Source organism: Vitis vinifera, chromosome 15 (assembly GCF_030704535.1).
Source record: "Vitis vinifera cultivar Pinot Noir 40024 chromosome 15, ASM3070453v1".
NCBI lineage: Eukaryota > Viridiplantae > Streptophyta > Magnoliopsida > Vitales > Vitaceae > Vitis > Vitis vinifera.
This window is the reverse complement of record NC_081819.1, coordinates 530,729-548,331: the sequence shown is the minus strand read 5'-3', so window position 1 is coordinate 548,331 and position 17,603 is coordinate 530,729. Positions and strand designations below refer to the sequence as shown.

At 40.2% G+C, this 17,603-nt stretch overlaps 1 protein-coding gene across 2 annotated transcripts in view; it reads left to right on the top strand.

Annotated features, from left to right (window-relative positions):
- Positions 1-17,603, top strand: part of LOC100247209 (TATA-binding protein-associated factor BTAF1) — a 41,958-nt gene that overhangs the window by 5,275 nt on the left and 19,080 nt on the right. For both annotated transcript variants that reach the window (XM_059743244.1, XM_002275249.5), the window contains exons 4-5: positions 14,456-14,673; positions 14,814-14,868. In XM_059743244.1, coding sequence (XP_059599227.1) covers positions 14,456-14,673; positions 14,814-14,868 — 273 coding nt within the window. The remainder of the gene's footprint in view (positions 1-14,455; positions 14,674-14,813; positions 14,869-17,603) is intronic.

Below are 17,603 nucleotides of genomic sequence, written 5' to 3'. Positions count from 1 at the left end.
AAGCGCCAGGCCCTGACGGTTTTTCAATGGCTTTTTGGCAATTTTCGTGGGAATTTGTTAAAGAAGAGGTCATGAACTTCTTTAGGCAATTCCATGAGACCGGGAGCTTTGTAAGAAGTTTGAATGCAACGTTCCTAGTCTTGATTCCAAAGAAAGGGGGGGCAGAAGATTTGAAGGATTATAGGCCAATTAGCTTGGTGGGAGGGTTATATAAGTGGCTAGCTAAGACGTTGGCTAATAGAATGAAGGGTGTTTTAGCCAAGGTCATCTCAACGGCCCAAAATGCTTTCGTGGAGGGACGGCAGATTATGGATGCAGTGCTGGTCGCTAATGAGGCAATTGACTCCATTGTGAAAAGCAATAGAGGGGCGATTCTCTGTAAATTAGACATTGAGAAAGCCTATGATCATGTGGATTGGGACTTTCTTTTAGCAGTGATGGAGAAGATGGGGTTTGGGGAAAGATGGTGCAGGTGGATAAAGTGGTGTCTATCCACTGTTAGGTACTCAGTTTTGGTGAATGGAAGTCCTACGGGTTTTTTCCAAAGTTCAAGGGGGTTAAGGCAAGGAGACCCTTTGTCGCCGTACCTTTTTGTAGTGGTGATGGAGGCTTTCAGTGTTTTGATAAAAAAGGCAGTGGATGGGGGGTTTTTGGCGCCTTGTTTGATTCGGGGAAGAAGAGGCGAAGGGGTCCAGATATCACACTTGTTGTTTGCTGATGATACACTGATATTTTGTGAAGCAAAGGAGGAGCAGTTATTGTATATGGGCTGGTTGTTAATGTGGTTTGAGGCAATTTCGGGGTTAAGAGTAAATCTGGAGAAAAGTGAGTTGATTCCGGTTGGTAGAGTCGAGAATGTGGATGAGTTGGCTGATGAGTTTGGTTACAGGGTGGGAAAATTGCCTTCCACTTATTTAGGAATGCCGTTAGGTGCCCCGTTTAAAAGTGTTGCAGCGTGGGATGGAATAGAAGAAAGATTCAGAAAGAAATTGGCTATGTGGAAGCGTCAGTACATTTCAAAAGGGGGGAGGATTACCCTAGTGCGTAGTACATTGGCAAATTTACCGATTTATTTTATGTCGATTTTCCAGATGCCTAGAGTGGTTAGAATCAGATTGGAAAAGATTCAAAGGGACTTTTTGTGGGGTGGCGGGGCTCTAGTGCAAAAACCACATTTAGTTAAGTGGTCAATTGTTTGTTTAGACAAAAGAAGCGGAGGGTTGGGGGTTAAGAATCTTGGGGCCTTCAATAGGGCTCTCCTTGGCAAATGGGTGTGGCGTTTTGCAAATGAAAGAAAGGCTCTGTGGAACCAAGTGATCAGAGGGAAATACGGGGAGGAAAGAGGAGGGTGGAGATCTTGTGAGCCTAGGGAGGCCTACGGGCTTGGGTTGTGGAAGGCAATAAGTAAAATGGGACATAAAGTGACCCCTTTTGTTGGCTTTGTGGTAGGTGATGGTGAGAAAGTGAAGTTTTGGAAAGATAAATGGTGTGAAACCATCCCTTTGAGCGAGGTCTTTCCTTCTTTATTTGCTTTAGCTTCGAACAAAGAGGCTTGGATAAATGAAGTGTGGACAGCCGGGGGGGAAGGGGGGGGAGTTTGGAACCCTTGTTTCAATAGACCTTTCAACGATTGGGAGATGGAAGATGTTGAGTGGCTACTTTGTTGCTTGGAGGGGAAGAAGGTTAGGGGGGATGAGGAGGATAAGGTGAAGTGGATGGCATCAAAAGATGGGGACTTCTCGGTGAAATCTTTGTATAGGACTATGCAGCCGGGGTCTCATGCTTTTTTCCCTTCAAAAATTATATGGAACTCTTGTGTGCAGCCCAAATTGAGCTTTTTTGCGTGGGAGGCTTCTTGGGGGAGAGTTCTAACCTTGGATCGTTTGCAGAAGAGAGGTTGGGTTATGGCAAATAGGTGTTTTCTTTGCCATAAGAGTGAGGAGACAATTGATCACCTTCTTATCCATTGTGAAAAAACGAGGGAAGTATGGATGGTGTTCCTTTCCTTTTTTGGTGTTTCGTGGGTGTTCCCCCGTTCGGTCAAGGAAACCCTTGTAGGATGGAGGGGGTCCTTTGTGGGAAAGAAAAGGAAGGTGGCGTGGCAATTGGGACCGTTATGCTTGTTTTGGGTTATTTGGAAGGCTAGAAATTCAATTGCCTTTGAGGATTGTGAGCTGTCCATTCAAAAGTTGAAAGCATCTTTTGTGTATTTTTTGTGGTCGGAATCCAAATTGTGGATAAAAGATGGTCCTTCGACCTTAATAGATTTTATAGATTGGATGTGTATGCGTTAAGGGAGAGGTTTTTTTTTTTTTTGTTTTGCCTTGTCCTTTGATGTTTGGGCTCTTTTGTAAGGGGGTAAGTCCCTTTATACTGTAATTTGGTGGGTCGCTTCTTTAGCGCCTCTTTGCAATACAATCTTATACTTATTGATCAAAAAAAAAAAAAAGGTATACACAACGTATACAATGTAAACAAAGAAGTGCGAATACACAAAAACTAGCAACCACACCCTAAGAAGAACCTAACTAATCCACAAAATCTAGCAAGGATATAGAATCATCCCTAATGGACAATCTAACCCAATCCCAAAATAGATACAAAAAGGAGTTGTTAAATATTTGGTCTAAACTTTCACAATTCTCAAAGGCTATCTTATTTCTCTCCCTCCAAATGGTCTAAAAAAGACATAAATGAGCAACTTTGTAAGCCTTTTTCCTTTTTCTACCAACGAAAGAGCCTCCCCAACTCAAGAGCAACCCTCTCACCGAAGAGTTCATCACCCATTGTACATCAAATAAAGCAGAAATCAGCTGTCACAATATGTGAGCTTTCGAACAATATAGAAGAATATGATCACTCGTTTTTTCCTCTTCTTTGTACATGTAGCATCTGTTAGGCATCTTCCAACCGCTTTTTCTGAGCTGATCCTGTGTCAAAATCTTGACCCAAGTTACCTCCCAAGCAAGGAAGCTTACTCTAACTGGAGCTTAGGAGTTCTAAATACCATAAGAGAAAGGATCTGCTGTACTACTGGCCACGAAAGAATAGAAGGACTTAATTGAAAAGATGCCATTTTTTGTATCCACCCACACCAAAATATCCTCAAAATCCAAAGAGAGGGATTGATCATGCAACCTCACAAAGAAGTTACCCACTTCCTCCAACTCCTAGTCATTCAACTATCTAAAAAAACCTATGATTCTAACTACCACCATCCCAAACATCAACCACCCAAGCATCCTTAGAGGAAGCTATAAAAAAAATATTTGGGAAAACATCCCTCAAAAGGCACATCCTGATACCATCTATCCTTCCAGAACTTCACCTTGTTCCTAGAACTAACCCTGAAGCAAGTGTTGCCTTTAAAAGCCTCCTATCAATTTCTTATTACCTTCCAGACCCCCACTCCATACCTCTCTCTCACCCCTTTCGTGCACTAACCCTCATCTTACCTGTTTCCAAAGAGGATCTCTTTTAGTCGCATATCTCCAATACCACGTTCCTAAAATTGCTAATTAAAGGTTAAAAGGTTGGTGAAACCCAAACCCCCCCACCCCCAAAAAAAACCCCCTTCCTTTTTTTTTTCCAAGCACACAACAAACCTACTCAATAGATGGAGCTTGTTAACCAAAGCTCCCCCTTCCCAAAGGAAATCCCTTTGTATCTTTTACAGTCTAATCGCTACCCTCTTAGGGATGACAAAGAGGGACATATGATATATTGGTAAGCTAGATAGGGTGCTCTTAATTAGAGTCTACCTTCCATCTTTTGAGAGATATTGCTGCTTCTACAAAGCAAGCCTTTTCTGAAACCTCTCCTCCACCCCTTCCCAAACCTTTGAAGACTTGTAAGGCGCGCCTAAAGAAAGATCTAGATAGGTGGTTGGGAGAGCTCTCTCACTTTGCAACCTAGAATCTTAGCAAGCTCCTCCAAATTCGAGACATCCCCAAATGGAATGAACTCACTTTTCCCCAGGTTAATCTTTAGCCCTGAACATGCTTCAAACCACATGAAGACCAAACTTAGATACTCAAGATTTTCCTTACTAGCATCACAAAGAATGAGAGTATTGTCTGCGAGAAACAAATGAGACACCTCCACTCCCACATCATGCCTTCTTTTGACTACAAAACCATTGATTAAACCACCCTCATTCGCCCTAGAGAGCAAGTGGGAGAGGGCCTCCATCGCCAAGATAAACAAATAAGGTGACAAAGGGTCTCCTTGTCTCAGGCCTGTAGAGCTTTGGAAAAAACTTGAAGGGGTACCATTTATCAAAATAGAGAAATGAGTTGTAAAAATACACCATCTAATCCATCCTATCTACTTGGAACCAAACCCCATTTTCTTTATAACTGCAAGGATAAAGCTTCAATTAGCATGGTCATATGTCTTTTCGATGTCCAACTTACATAAGATTCCTTTCAAATTGTCTTTAATTCTAGAATCAATAGCTTCATTTGCTATCGGCACTGCATCCAAAATTTGTCTCCTTGCCACAAAGGCATGCTAAAAATCTGAGACTAAAGAACCCATTGTCTTTTTTGGTCTGTTTGCTAGGACATTAGCCAAAAGCTTGTATAACCCTCTTATCAAGCTAATGGGTCTAAAGCCCTTTAGGTCTTTTGCATGCCCTTTCTTAGGAACCAATACTAAAAATGTAACATTTAAGCTCCTCTCAAAAGACCCCAAGTCATAGAACTCACCAAAAAAACCCATGACCTCATGTTTCACAATATCCTAACTATACTGCCAAAAAGCCAAGGAAAAGCTATCCGAGCCCTAGGCCTTGTCACCATTCAAACCGAATAAAGCTACAAGCACCTCCTCTTCAAAGAAGGGTATCTCTAAGGTTGCTGAAATAGTTGGCTGCAAGGAGGAGAATACCAGCCCATCTATACTCGACCTTCACTCCCCCGCCCTTGCTAGAATCCTTTGAAAAGCATTTGCCACCCCTTCTTTGATGCTATCCTCCCTAACTAACAGCTCACCATTTACCCTTAGCTTGGCCATAAGGTTTCTCCTTTGAGCATTGACCATTTTATGAAAGAATCTTGTGTTTTTGTCCCCTTCTTTTAGCCACAACTCTCTTGATTTCTGCCTCCAGGATATTTCTTCCATCTTTGCCCATTTCTTAAACTCATCCATCACCTTTCTTCTAACCTCATTTTCCTCTATTATAAGAGGCCATTCCCTTTCCTTTGCATCCCACAACCCTAATTGTGCCAAAGCCTCAAGTTTCTTGGTGGACATATTTCCATTAACTTCCTTATTCCAAATTTTAAGGTCCTGTTTCAAGGCTTTAAGCTTCGCTGTCAGAATGTAATTGAAGGACCCTTGAACACTGTACCCCTCCCACCAATTCCTGACAAGGTCTTTGAAACCTTCCACCTTTAACCACATATTTTTGAATCTAAAAGATGTCTTACCTCTCCTTATCCTTCCATTGTCAAGTAAGATTGGCGCATGATCTGAGATTGCATTTGGAAGGGAGCTTTGATACAACCCATTGAAATGATTCTCCCAATCATTAAAGACAAGAAAGCGATCCAACCTTGAGGTTAACCTATTATTTAACCCACCACACCAGGTGAACAACCCACTAGATAAAGGGAGATCTTTAAAATGCATCTCCTCAATGAACTGTGAAAAACCCCTCACAGAAGCTGATAACCTTTGACAGCTCCTTTCCTTTGGGAATCTAACACATTGAAATCCCCTCCCATGTACCAAGGATCATTCTAGAGACCCCTAATGGCACTCAGCTCATCCCAAAAGTCTTCCCTTTCCTCTACCAAAACAGGGCCATACACCCTAGTGAACATCTAGACAAAATGATTCTCGCAATTTCTGAAGCCACAAGAAACTAAAAGAGCACCTAACTCCATATCAATAAGCTCCAAAACTTGAATGTCCTAAAAACCAAGATTCCCCCTGCTTATCCCCTAGTCTCTACTGCCTCCTAGTCTAGACAGCTCCCAATACCCAGACTCTTCACCAGGCTAGCATTCATTTGTTGCACCTTCGTTTCTTAAAGGCAGACAAGGTTGGCTGAGTAAGACCAAATCATTGATTTAACGATTCTGTGCTTATCCCCTCGTTTATCCCTCTCACATTCCAAGAAAAGATTTTGTGCTTCATTGACACACTTTGGCTAATTCTCCAGAAGACTTCCTTCCTTTTCTCCCACCAAAGGAGTTAATCTTATAAGAAACAAAGCATTCCAATTTTTGTAACTCCCTCTCATTGACCCACTATTTGCTTTCCGTGCAAAGCAAATACTTTTCATATTTTAATGTCCTATATGAAACTCTTTTCAAGGGAGATTTCATGCCTTATTTTTAGTCTTGTTATGTTCCTGGCTTTTTATTATCTGTTAGTCTTACCATTTTGATAGGCTAAAATTTAATGTGAAAATATGTGGCTCTTTTGCCCTGGTTTAGAGATTTTACTAGTGGGTGATGAATGAATACTAGTCATTGTTTGAAGTGCTGTTGGTTTATGAAAAAATTACAGCTGGTAAAAGCCAAGCTGAAGATACGTAGCAAACCCACTTTTGGGGCCTTAAAAGAGAGGAATGGGTCCATTATTACGGGTATTGGACAAGTGGATGCTTTTGAAGTTTCGAGCAGTTCGCTTGAAGAATTGATTCCTTAGAGCTTCTAGGAAGTTAGAATTAGAGGATATTCTTTTCAAGGAGAAAATGCTCTAGAGATAAAAGTAAAGAGTTAAACAGGTCAAGGAAGGTGATTGAATTCCAAAATTTTAGGATTTTTAAATTTTTTAAAATTTAGGTTTCTTTTTTTCGCTTTACTTATCAAAAAAAAAAAAAAAAATCCAAAATTTTAGGTTGAGTGGGCAATTGTGGAAGGAAGAAAAAGTTGTTAAAATCCTTGATGATAGAGAAATCCTCATTGTTTTTCCTCAAGGACAAATGTAGAGTCATAGAGGATTGAAAGGTCGAGTTTGTCCCTTCTTTTTGAGGAAAATGCTAGTAGGATTGATTTCTGCAAGGACAAATGTAGTGCCTGAGGATTGATTTCCTATTTTTTTTGGAAATCAAAGATGTTGCTTTACATATGAACAAGGATCAAACACTAGATTTGATTGTTTTTATTTCAGCAATGTTAGCCCATTGCAAGAGAGGATTTTTTGAAATGTTTCTCTTAATTTAAGAATAGGAGAGTTTTGATAGAAGCACCAATGTCACCTTTATTGCTCTTGATCTTGAGAGAGAGTCACTCAGTAGAATTATAGACTTTAGTTTGGTAACCAATCTCTATGCAATAATTGCTAAGGTGCTTTGTAAGTGTTTTTGGACGGTTCTACAAGAGAACATTTCACCTTTGTGCAGAGGTTTTATTTTTTTGATAGGAAATGACAAAGGAATATATTGACAAAAAGGAAGTACAAGAGAAGGATGAGAAATCCTCCCACCAAAGAAAAACAAGACTACAAGTAATCAAATATAAGAAAATACAAAGAAAGAACAAGCAAACACTCTAATTAGACCAACCCATTGGGATTACACACCGCTAACCAATCAAGTTGTAACACGTTAAGAGGTATCCCCTTAAAAACCTTAGAACAAAAAGCCCAAAGAGAAGTAAGAAAACGAATAGAATCCCAAAGATACTCTAAATTCCTTGCTTTCTCCTAAAAAATCCTTGCATTTCTTTCCCGCCACACCACCCACATTAAAGCGATGCACGCGTCTTGCCATAAAACAATCCCTCTCTTAGAAGATCCAAAACCATTAAAATTAGTAGATAATATATTAGAGATGCTCCTTGGGGGAACCCAATCCGTCTTTGCTAATTGAAATAATCTGTGCCACAACCCCATCGTCAAAGAGCAATGGAGAAAAAGGTGATCTACTGTTTCTCCATGCTTTATGCACAACTTACAAATGTCGGGACTAAGTGCTTTGTGGGGTCTTCTCAATTGTAGCAAGTCATTAGTATTAACCTTCTTGTGAGCCACCAACCAGACAAAGGACTTGACTTTGAAGAGGACTTGAGAATTCCAGACAAACTTAGTAGCGAAAACTGAAGGCGAATCAGAATATTGAGATAAGGTAAGAAAGAAAGATTTGACTCTAAAAAATCCTGAAGGAGATAAAGACCAGGATCTTATATCTGGAACTGAAGGTGATATGTGTAGACGATCAAGAGACCGCATAAGGCCTTTTAAATTTTCAATCTCAGAATCAGAAAGATTTCGACGAAAGTTGAAATTCCAAGAGAATGGGCGGGTAGATCCTAGGATTGAAGAAATAGGAGTATTTTTATCCGTGACTACACTAAGTAGTCTTGGATATTGGACCCCCAAAAGTTGGTCCCCCCACCACAAGTCTTCCCAGAACTGAATTCTATCCTTGTCACCTACCACAAATCGAGTAAACTTGGAAAACTCTTGGAAGACTTGTGCAATGGCCTTCCAAGGACAATGATGTGACCATCTAACTATATTGTTGACATCCCAGCCATTGGAGTGTGATCCATAAATACTTAAAATAACCTGATGCCATAGAGTTGAACCCTCCCTAGGATATCTCCACAACCACTTCCCTAAGAGAGCGACATTCCTTACAGAAATCTTTCCAAATCCCAATCCCCCTTTCGACTTCGGCTTACACACTACGTCCGAACTAACCAAATGATCTCTTTTGCCTTCCCCTACGCCTGACCATAAAAAATCTCTTTGCAATCTCTCAATTTTTGTAGCCACTGAGGCAGGAATCTTAAACAAGGAAAGAAAGTAACATGGCATATGGGTGAGACAAGATTGAATGAGAGTTATCCTGCCTCCAAAAGATAAATACGCCTTTTGCCACGCATCTAATCTCCTTGATATCCTCTCAATCACAGGATCCTAAAAACCACACGCCTTAGGATTCCCTCCCAGAGGAAGACCTAGGTAAAGTATAGGCCACCCAGAAGCCTTGCAGTCAAGCATCTCGGCCAACCTAGAAAGATGATTTTGTTCAAGATTAATGCCATAGATATTGCTTTTGTCAAGATTAACTTTCAACCCAGAAATATGCCCAAACACTAGCAAAACATTCTTAAGGGTCATCATATCCTCTTCTCAAGTACTAGAAAAGAAAATGGTATCATCTGCAAATTGTAAATGGGATACCCTTGTTCTATTCCTACCCACCCTGAAACCCTCCAAGACGTTTCTCTCCTTAGCTCTCAATAACATCCTACTCAATACATTTGCCACTATAGTGAACAAAAAAGGGGATAAAGGGTCGCCTTGTCTTAAACCTCTAGATGCCTTAACCCACCCTTTCGCATTACCGTTCACTAGGATTGCAAAAGAAACCGAGGACAAACAACCTCTCATCCATTTCCTCCATATAGGACTAAACCCTTTCATCTCCAACACATGATCCAAAAAATCCCAATTCACGTGGTCATAGGCCTTTTCAAAGTCAATTTTGAAGACAACTCCTTCTTCCCTTGATCTTCTTTTCTCATCCACTATCTCATTGGCTATGAGAACTGCATCCAAAATTTGTCTCCCTTGAACAAAGGCTCCTTGAGTAGAATGGATGGTTTCATGAAGTACCCCTCTTAGTCGCCCTGCTAACACTTTGGCTATTATCTTGTAAAGACTAGTGATCAAGCTAATAGGTCTATAGTCTGAGATTTTCTTTGACATGCTTTTTTTGGGTAACAAAACTATAAAGGAAGCGTTAGTACTTTGATTGATAATTCCGCTCCTGTGAAACTCTGCAAACACTCTCACTAAATCCTCCTTTATCACTTCCCAACAATCTTGAAACACTGCAATGGTAAAGCCATCCGGCCCCGGTGCCTTATCCCTATCCAACTGAAGGTTTTATGAAAAGCAGAGAAATTTTGGATGCATCTCTTATTGCAAAGGAGTTCATGGATGAAAAAAATTCTCATTAGGTGAGGATGGGGTTGTCTTCAAAATTAATTTTGAAAATACTTAAGATCATGCTATTGAGGCTCTTTTAATCATGCTTTAGGTCTCAGTATGTAAACTGTGGTCTTGGTCTAGGGTGTTTGTATATATATGCGCTATTTCTCTTGTTAGCTTTATTGATTGGTTAGGCTCTAAGTAAGGGCAGGTGATGTTTTTTTGCTTCTTTCCCACCCCCTTTGGGTTGAGCCTTTAAGCCTTTATTGTATACTTTGAGGGCATTGCTTTTGGTGTCTTCTCTTTACTTTATATATGACTTTTCTTTACCTATCAAAAAAAAAAAAAAAAATGCTAACATTGAAGTAGAAGCCATGATATTAAAGGGGCTATTATGATATCATAAAAGTTACATTGAACATGAAGGTGTAAATCATGGACAATATTTTTCTTTTAGCAATCTCGCGTGTGGGTTTGCTCTCACTTGTTTATAGTTAAGGTGTGTGCCATGGACAATATTTTGCACAGAATTTAGTGATTCTTGAGAGTTGGGTATAATGGGAGTAAATCATAGAGGAAAATGTTGGTTTGAATGGGAATAAAAATCCTTTGAAATTTCATTGGAGTTAGTCAAAGGTAAGGCTATTGGGAAGATTGTGGAAAGGAATTGGGTGTTATCCTCTTGGATTTTTGGAGAGAGGGGTCTTGCTTGGTTGTTAGAGAGGTGGAAGCTTTACTATGTAAGGAAGTATAGGGAGTCCTTCAGAAGGGTCCAAAATGAAGATGGAAGGGGCTACAACTTGGAGTTGCGCAAGAACAAAGATGGAAGATTCTTCCTTTGTTTGCAGAGGAGAAAAGGTTCTCCTTAGAGGGAAGGGAACTTTTAGGGGGATGGAAGATCCTTGCCACCAAACTGAGGAGCATTGGAGTTGTCCCTACGCCTAGGCATTTTGAGGCTTCTATGGAGTTTCTTTAGTGGCTGGAGGAGAAGGGAGGGGATACCCATTTAAAGTATGCTTCCTTTGCACAGATGCTAAATAGAGGCAAGAGGGAGGTGGGTGAGTTAGTCTTGATTGAGAGCGGGATAGAGGAGGTTACGAGCAATTCATTGTTCCTCAAGAAATGTTTACCTATCAAAAAAGGAAAAAAAAAAGTGTCTGGTGAGGGGAGGTGAGATGTTTCTTCAAGCTGAATGCCGATTATGGACTCATTGAAATCTTAGGCAATGCATTCTTGAGGATTGAAAGATGATTTACAACTATCTTTGTTGTGAGGCCCTCTCATATTATTTGAGTTTGAAAATGTTTTTGAAGCCAAAAGGGTTTGACATTTGTGGCCTAGTTTCTTTGAGGAGAGAAGATTACAGTGTGGATTGGTGGTGGCCAAATGTTGGTTGCTTTAGAGAAGGTGTTTGTGGTGGTGAAGTTTGGGTGAGAGTGTTAGGACTACCAATGCATTTGTGAGGAAAAGAGTTTTTTGAGAAGGCCTAATAAGGCTAGCCCAAAGGTCTTTTTTCCAAACCTAGTAGAGGGGCTATGGGTACGAAGGCCTGAGGGTCTTGAAAGTTCTCTTGTTGGTGGAGCATTTGTTAGCTCCATGGCAACCGTCGTTGAACCCCTTATGAGGGTGACGTCTTAGGGTTTGGTGGAGAGAGTTTTCAGGAGTCGATGGTGCCCTCTTGGCAGGAGCAACGAGTTTTAAAGGTAGGTTATCATCTCCCCCTTCTCCCCTTTTTTTCTTTAGCTGGGTCGCCCGTTGTTGGCAGTGGGCTAATGAATTAGTCAAAGTCGAGGCCTTCCTTCGTGCTTTTGGGATCTAGATTTTGGCCGCTAAGGTTGATGCTTCAAGATGGTAGTTTGTTGGATTTTCCGGAGAATGCTACAAAGGGTCCCTTTATAGCTAAGTTTACAGTTCAGATCAATGGGACCCTAACAAGCTTTTTTCATAGATCTAGAGGGTTGAGGCAAGGATATCCTTTGTCTCCTTATTTATTTGTTTTGGCAATGGAGACTCTTAGTCTTCTTCTTAAGAGAGCTAAGGAGGGAGGTTTTATTTTAGGTTTTAAGGTTGGAGGCAAAGGTGGTAAGGGAGTGAAGGTGTCTCACTTTCCGTTTGTGGATGATACTTTGGTTTTTTGTGAGGCTTGCAAGGACCAACTTTTGCATCTTCATTGGACTTTAATGCAGCTTGAAGCGATTTTAGGGCTCAAGACCCATTTAGAAAAAAGTGAGTTAATCTTAGTAGGAAGAGTTCCTATTATGGAGGAGTTGGTGGAGATATTGGGATGTAGGGTGGGGTCATTACCTTCCAGGTACCTTGGCCTTTGTTTAGGTGCTGTCTTTAAGTCGACAATAAGTTGAGACTTGGTGGAAGAGAGGGTGCATAAAAGGCTTGCAAGGTGGAAGAGACAATACCTGTCCAGGGGGTTGGTGCTCTTTAGAGGTGAGGGAGTGTTATGGAGTTGGGTTGTGGAAGTCTAAAAGGAGAGGGTGGGATGCTCTCCAAAGCAAGATTTCCTAAAGGTTCGTTTTTGGAAGGACATTTGGTGTGGAAACACCCCTTTGAAAACCTCTTTCCCATCTTTGTTCACTATAGCCACCTTAATGGATGCTTGGGTATGTGACGCTTGGGAGCAGGCTAATAATGGGGACAAAGCAAGATTTCCCAAAGGTTCGATTTTGGAATGACATTTGGCTTGGAGACACCCCTTGAGAACCTCTTTCCCATCTTTGTTCACTATAGCCACCTTAAAGGATGCTTGGGTATGAGACGCTTGGGAGCAGGTTAATGATGGGGATTATTGAACCCTTGTTTCTTAAGGAATTTCCAAGAATGGGAGTTGGATAGTATTGGTGCTCTCCTCTTATGCTTGCAAGGCAAATCGGTGAGTAGGGAGGTAGAGGACAAAGCAATGTGGATGGTTAGGAAGGAAGGCAAGTTTTCAGTTAAGTCTTTCTATGGTGGGATGGCACAAAGGGGTTCAAATTTGTTCCCGACAAGGTTTATTTGGAATTCTTGGGTTTCAACAAGAGTAAGGTTTTTTGTTTGGGAAGCATCTTGGAGAGGGATTCTAACTTTGGACAAGTTGAAGAGGAGAGGGTGGATGTTGGTGAGTCTTTGTAGAGGCGAGGAGGAATCTTGTGATCACATTCTTTTTCATTGCTCCAAGGTAGGTATGTTATGGTAATTGATATTCTCCTTGTTTGGAGTGTTTTGGGTGTGCATTCCTTAGTCAAAGCAATGCTTCTAAGTTGATATTGTCGTTTTATTAGAAAGAACATAAAGAAGGCTTGGAATGTGTCTCCTCTTTGGTTGTATTGAACTATTTGGAAAGAGAAAAATAGAAGGGCTTTTGAAAACGTTGAGCTATCAGATCAAAAATTAAATTTCTGTGTAACTTTTTAAAATGGACTAGAGGGGGGTTTAGGGGTTGATTCCTTGTCTATGATTGATTTCATCGTTTGGTTAGGTTGCTAGTAAGGGGTGGGCTTTTGTGTTTTTGCTTGGAGTGTGCTTGTATACTTCCTGTGTAGTTTGTGTTGTCTTTCATGGCTTTTCAATTTAATGCACTTTTTACCTATCAAATATATATATAGATGGAGATGATGGATTTGGGGCTGCATATCTTCAGTTAGTTTTGTAGTTTCAGATAGTAGCACTGGTAAGAGTTGGGTAATATCAAGAGGGAAGGCAGAAAGGCTGCCTTTCTCCATTCTTTTTACAAATTGTTGCAATTTGCAAATGGGGTTGAGTGGATTAATGACTGAAGCCAAGTGTAAAGGGGTTTTGGTGGGAAGATGTATTCGTGTCTCATTTGCAATTTGCAAATGCTACTATTTTCTTTTCTGTAGCTGGGGTTAGGAGTTCACATTAACAAGCTTACCTCTTAGTTCTTGGAAGGGTGTCCGTCCTTCAGGGTAAATCTTAGTAAAAGCACTCTTAGGCATTAATTTCAATATTGGTGTTCCCAATAGGTGCTGCTGCAGGTGCTGAACCCTGAGCCAGCTAACCAAAGGTTTAGGTTGGTAGACTTTGGATTGGCTCTTTTCTCTTTTGGGTATTCATACAGCACCTATTTAGGACCCAAGGATTTATAGGAAATTAAATGGATGAAAGAAAGCCATTTCTCCTTTGGATGAAGGTTATATTGTCAAAATCTTGTTTGATTCATATTGCCACTTACCTCCTGGTCTTGATGATCCCAGTTAATGTTTTGTTTAGAATTCAGCAGGATTTCTTGTGGTCCAGGTTTGATTGTAGGAGGAGAGACCATTTGATAGGATGCAATTAGGTTTGTAGGGTGAAATGTGGATGGGGATACTGGTGGGGTTTCTACATGAGTCCCTTGTTCTTCTTACACATGGGCTGCAGCCATTGGAGCTGTTTCCTTTTTTCCTTTTTACCTTCTGAGTGAAGCTTTAGTTTATTTTTCTTGAGCATACACAGGGTAGTTGTCCAATTGGTCATGAGTTGTTCAGTACAGTTCTTTGTTTATTATACTACTGAGTGTAGATTTATCTTTCTATTATCTGGCTTAACCAGCGTTTTGTGAATTTAGGTTTCTCAATATCTCCGTAGTAAAAATTGGGATACAAGGGTTGCTGCTGCTCATGCTATTGGCGCCATTGCTGAGAATGTGAAGCATTCATCTTTGTCTGAATTATTTGCTTGTGTTGGAAAAAGAATGTCGGAAGCAGGTATTTCTGGTGAAGTCGAAGATGTGGTGGCATGGCCTGATTATCATCCCAAAATTATGGCTGGCAGTCCATTTAGAAGGTTAGTAATGCTTCTTTTTTATTCCATGCTTAGTTCTTCTCTTTGGTATTCTTTTAGATAAAATTGATCTTTATGTTCAAAATTGTAAGTGAGAAAAAAATTATATGTTATCTCACTTCTCCACTGTTAAATTATAACAGCTTTGATATTAACAAGGTGCTGGAGTTTGGTGCATTATTGGCATCTGGGGGACAGGTAATGCTCTTCTTTTTTCTGTGAATTTAAAATTTTCTCTATATTTTTTAATCATAATAATGCAACTGACTTGAAGAGGGTAGGGTTTTCTATTTATTTTAAAAAAGAGGGGTGAAGAAGCCCCAGTAGTAAGCAAAGGGTGAAAGTATTGTCTTGTGTGATTTACTGCCTACTATTCATTCAGCAATCTCAGGTACATGATACATAAAAAGATGAATGATCCACACCAACAGAATAAGGTTCTGCTTGTTGATAAATACTAAGGAATCAGCATTCTCTGTTGAAAAATCCTAGCATTTCTTATCTTTCATATCATCTAAAAAGATGACAGGAAAAATAAGGTCAACCATGTCATCCTTCTTAGCACAAAAGCACTAGAATGCCAAGTCTACTACAAATGAAGAGTTTCTATTAAGAAGCTGGAGTCGTCCAGGATGTGGATAAGGAATAAAGCACAAAGGACTGAAGTGCCCTTGCACTGAGTTGAATGACTATCAATTGACTTCTCATTAATCTAGCTCCTAGCAGATTGAGCATGTATTTTACCAAAATTGCCTTTCTATGGTGTGAGGCAGTTTCTGAAATTGTGAGGAAAAGAGTTCTCCTCATTAAGAAAGGAAATGCATGGGAGCTGACACTTTCACTCTCTTCTGAAGAAAAGTAATCTATATTCGTCAGATGTTAGAATTGGAAAGTGAAGCTGATCGAGAAAAAACCTGCCAACTAGATCAAGCATCTCCTATACCAACTTGCTCAAATTTCTTGCTACATCTCTGGATCAAAAAGGCATCAAAATTTGGAATCTGCAGTCATATTGATGGAGACAAGTGGCGGCCGCCTTTAAAAGTTTATCAAAGGCGCAAAGGAGTTTAATTTGGCTCCCTCTGGATGATAATGGGCTTAGTTGGGATCTTATATAAGTCAATATGGGTTCAGCCCAGAAAGTGCTTTCCAGAAATCAAGTTATGGGCCTAGTTAATGGTTATAAGTTACCATTTTCTGTCATTATTATTGTCATTTTCCAATAGTCTTTAATGTGGTCAATAGTCAGTCCAAGTTTGTTATTTTCAAGTTGTATTGTTACTGTGTCTAGTTCCAAGGAGTTATAAGTCCCTAGAGAAGTTTTATATAGTAAGTAGTTGATTAGTTTTTTGAGAGGAATGAATGAATGAATGAATTTCCAGCAGCCACTATTTTCATTGTGTTAGACAAAGAGTACTTGGGTGTGAAGCCTAAAGGTTTCTAGAAGTGATTCCTAGGGTCCTTTCAATTATACTCTCCTTGCATTTTACCTTCTGTGCTGCATCACATGTTTGTCCCTCTCAAAACTAGGATGCCATGAGAAGGACCTGGATCCACCTGAAGAATTTTGTGAAGTTAGCAATGCTAACCAGCAGGGTGGTGGATTGCACCATGAAACTTTTTAGGTCTCAATTTGAACTGCCTAGGCACTTCGTACTTAAGGCTATTCAAATCTTATCAAGACCAAGGCTGAGTCCCAAGCCATTTTCTGGCTGCTCTTATTAAATATCAATGAGAAAATGATGGGAAGATGTTGTCAAGATTTACCTCTTTAGTTTATGGGTTGTTAGATCAATTTAGTGAAAATCTGACTATTCCTCCATTTTTTTCTTTTGATCAGACAGTTCTCCATTACCCACTGCAGAGCAAGATAAAACATTAAACTTGGGCATGACTTATATAATACCATTCCACATACAATACAGAAGGATCTGGAGACATCATTAGAACTCCTATCATCAAGCTTCTATAGTTCTGTTCCCCTGTTGTCATGTTTAAGAATTAGATGTAGCCAGAAGAGAGTAAGAATTTAGGTGCTTTTAGCTCCTCTATGCATGGTTTCTTCTTTTGTCTTTGCTTGAAGTTCCTACTACTGATTCTTCAATTCTGTTACAGAAGTTACTTGCTTTTGTTCTTATTATTCTCTCTGTGTTTCATTTGTCTCCACTCCTTTGTACTTTGCCTACTCCTTTGTTCTTTGGTGGATGTAAACTCCTAAGTATCACTGAGATGGGATAATTGAGAGACTGATCTTTTGTATTGGATCTTCAGGATAAGCACACGCATTCTGACTATTTTGAGAGACCAATCTTTGTCCATTGTTGTTTCTAAGGATATATCTGGGACTTCCTTTGGGGGCTGGTCATAATTCAGTTGCAAGTTGGGATGGGGTGGAAGAGAGGTTCCGGAAAAGGCTTGTCATGTGGAAGAGATAATTTATTTCTAAAGGAGGGAGGATTACCTTTATTCGTAGCACATTGTCAACCATTCCCATTTACTATATGTCTATGCTATGTAAGCCACAAGTAGTAAGGCTGAGGCTAGAAAAAATTCAAAGGGACTTTCTTTGGGGTGGGAGAAAGTTGGAGAAGAAGCCTTATCTTGTGAAGTGGTCGATTGTTTGTTCAGATAAAAGAAAGGGCAACTTGGGTGTTAGATGTCTTTCTAAACTTAATAGAGCCCTCTTAGGTAAATGGAGTTGGTGCTTTGTGGAAGAAAGGGAGGCTCTATGGCATCAAGTTATTATTGGAAATTATGGGGTAGAAGAAGGGGGGTGGTGTACTGGAGAAGTAAGGGAAGGGTATGAGGTGGGGCTTTGGAAGGAAATTAGAAAGGAATGACCTTTTATGAAAGACAAATTTGTTTTTTCTATAGGGAATGGTCGAAGAGTGAGATTTTGGAAGGATAGGTGGTGTGGAGAAGAGACTCTTAGC